Here is a 329-nt window from a genome sequence, read left to right as displayed (position 1 = left end):
GGTAAGCCTATGAAGCGGCCATGGTGCTGAGCGGGGTGGGGGATGCGCTTGGGTACCGGGGGGGCCGCTGGGAGTACTGCACCTCGGGACCCCAGATCCATGCTGAGCTAGCCGAGCTGGGGGGGCTGGAGGCCATCACCCTTGAGCCCCCCGAGTGGCCCGTCAGCGATGACACCGTCCTCCACCTGGCGACCGCCGAGGGCCTGGCCACAGGTTGGAGGGGGTGGGGCAGCGGGGGTCTCCATTGCACCCCACAGACACAGGGGAGGGTCCCCAGGGGATGGTGTCCCCGTCGTACCCCAGCCCCACAGTGGAGTGTTCGGGGGGGG

General features: G+C 70.2%; 1 protein-coding gene across 1 annotated transcript in view; it reads left to right on the top strand.

Annotated features, from left to right (window-relative positions):
* Window positions 1-16: 16 nt before the first annotated feature.
* The window catches only part of LOC103925986 ([Protein ADP-ribosylarginine] hydrolase-like), a gene marked incomplete at its 3' end in the record, with an annotated part of 2,880 nt that continues 2,567 nt past the window's right edge, over window positions 17-329 (top strand). Inside the window, exon 1 of the mRNA XM_009334796.1 lies at window positions 17-223. Within this exon, the coding sequence (XP_009333071.1) occupies window positions 21-223 (203 nt within the window). The remainder of the gene's footprint in view (window positions 224-329) is intronic.

Source organism: Pygoscelis adeliae, unplaced genomic scaffold, assembly GCF_000699105.1.
Source record: "Pygoscelis adeliae isolate BGI_AS28 unplaced genomic scaffold, ASM69910v1 Scaffold982, whole genome shotgun sequence".
Taxonomy (NCBI): Eukaryota; Metazoa; Chordata; class Aves; order Sphenisciformes; family Spheniscidae; genus Pygoscelis; species Pygoscelis adeliae.
The sequence above is the reverse complement of the archived record's forward strand: the minus strand, read 5'-3'. Positions and strand labels throughout refer to the sequence as shown.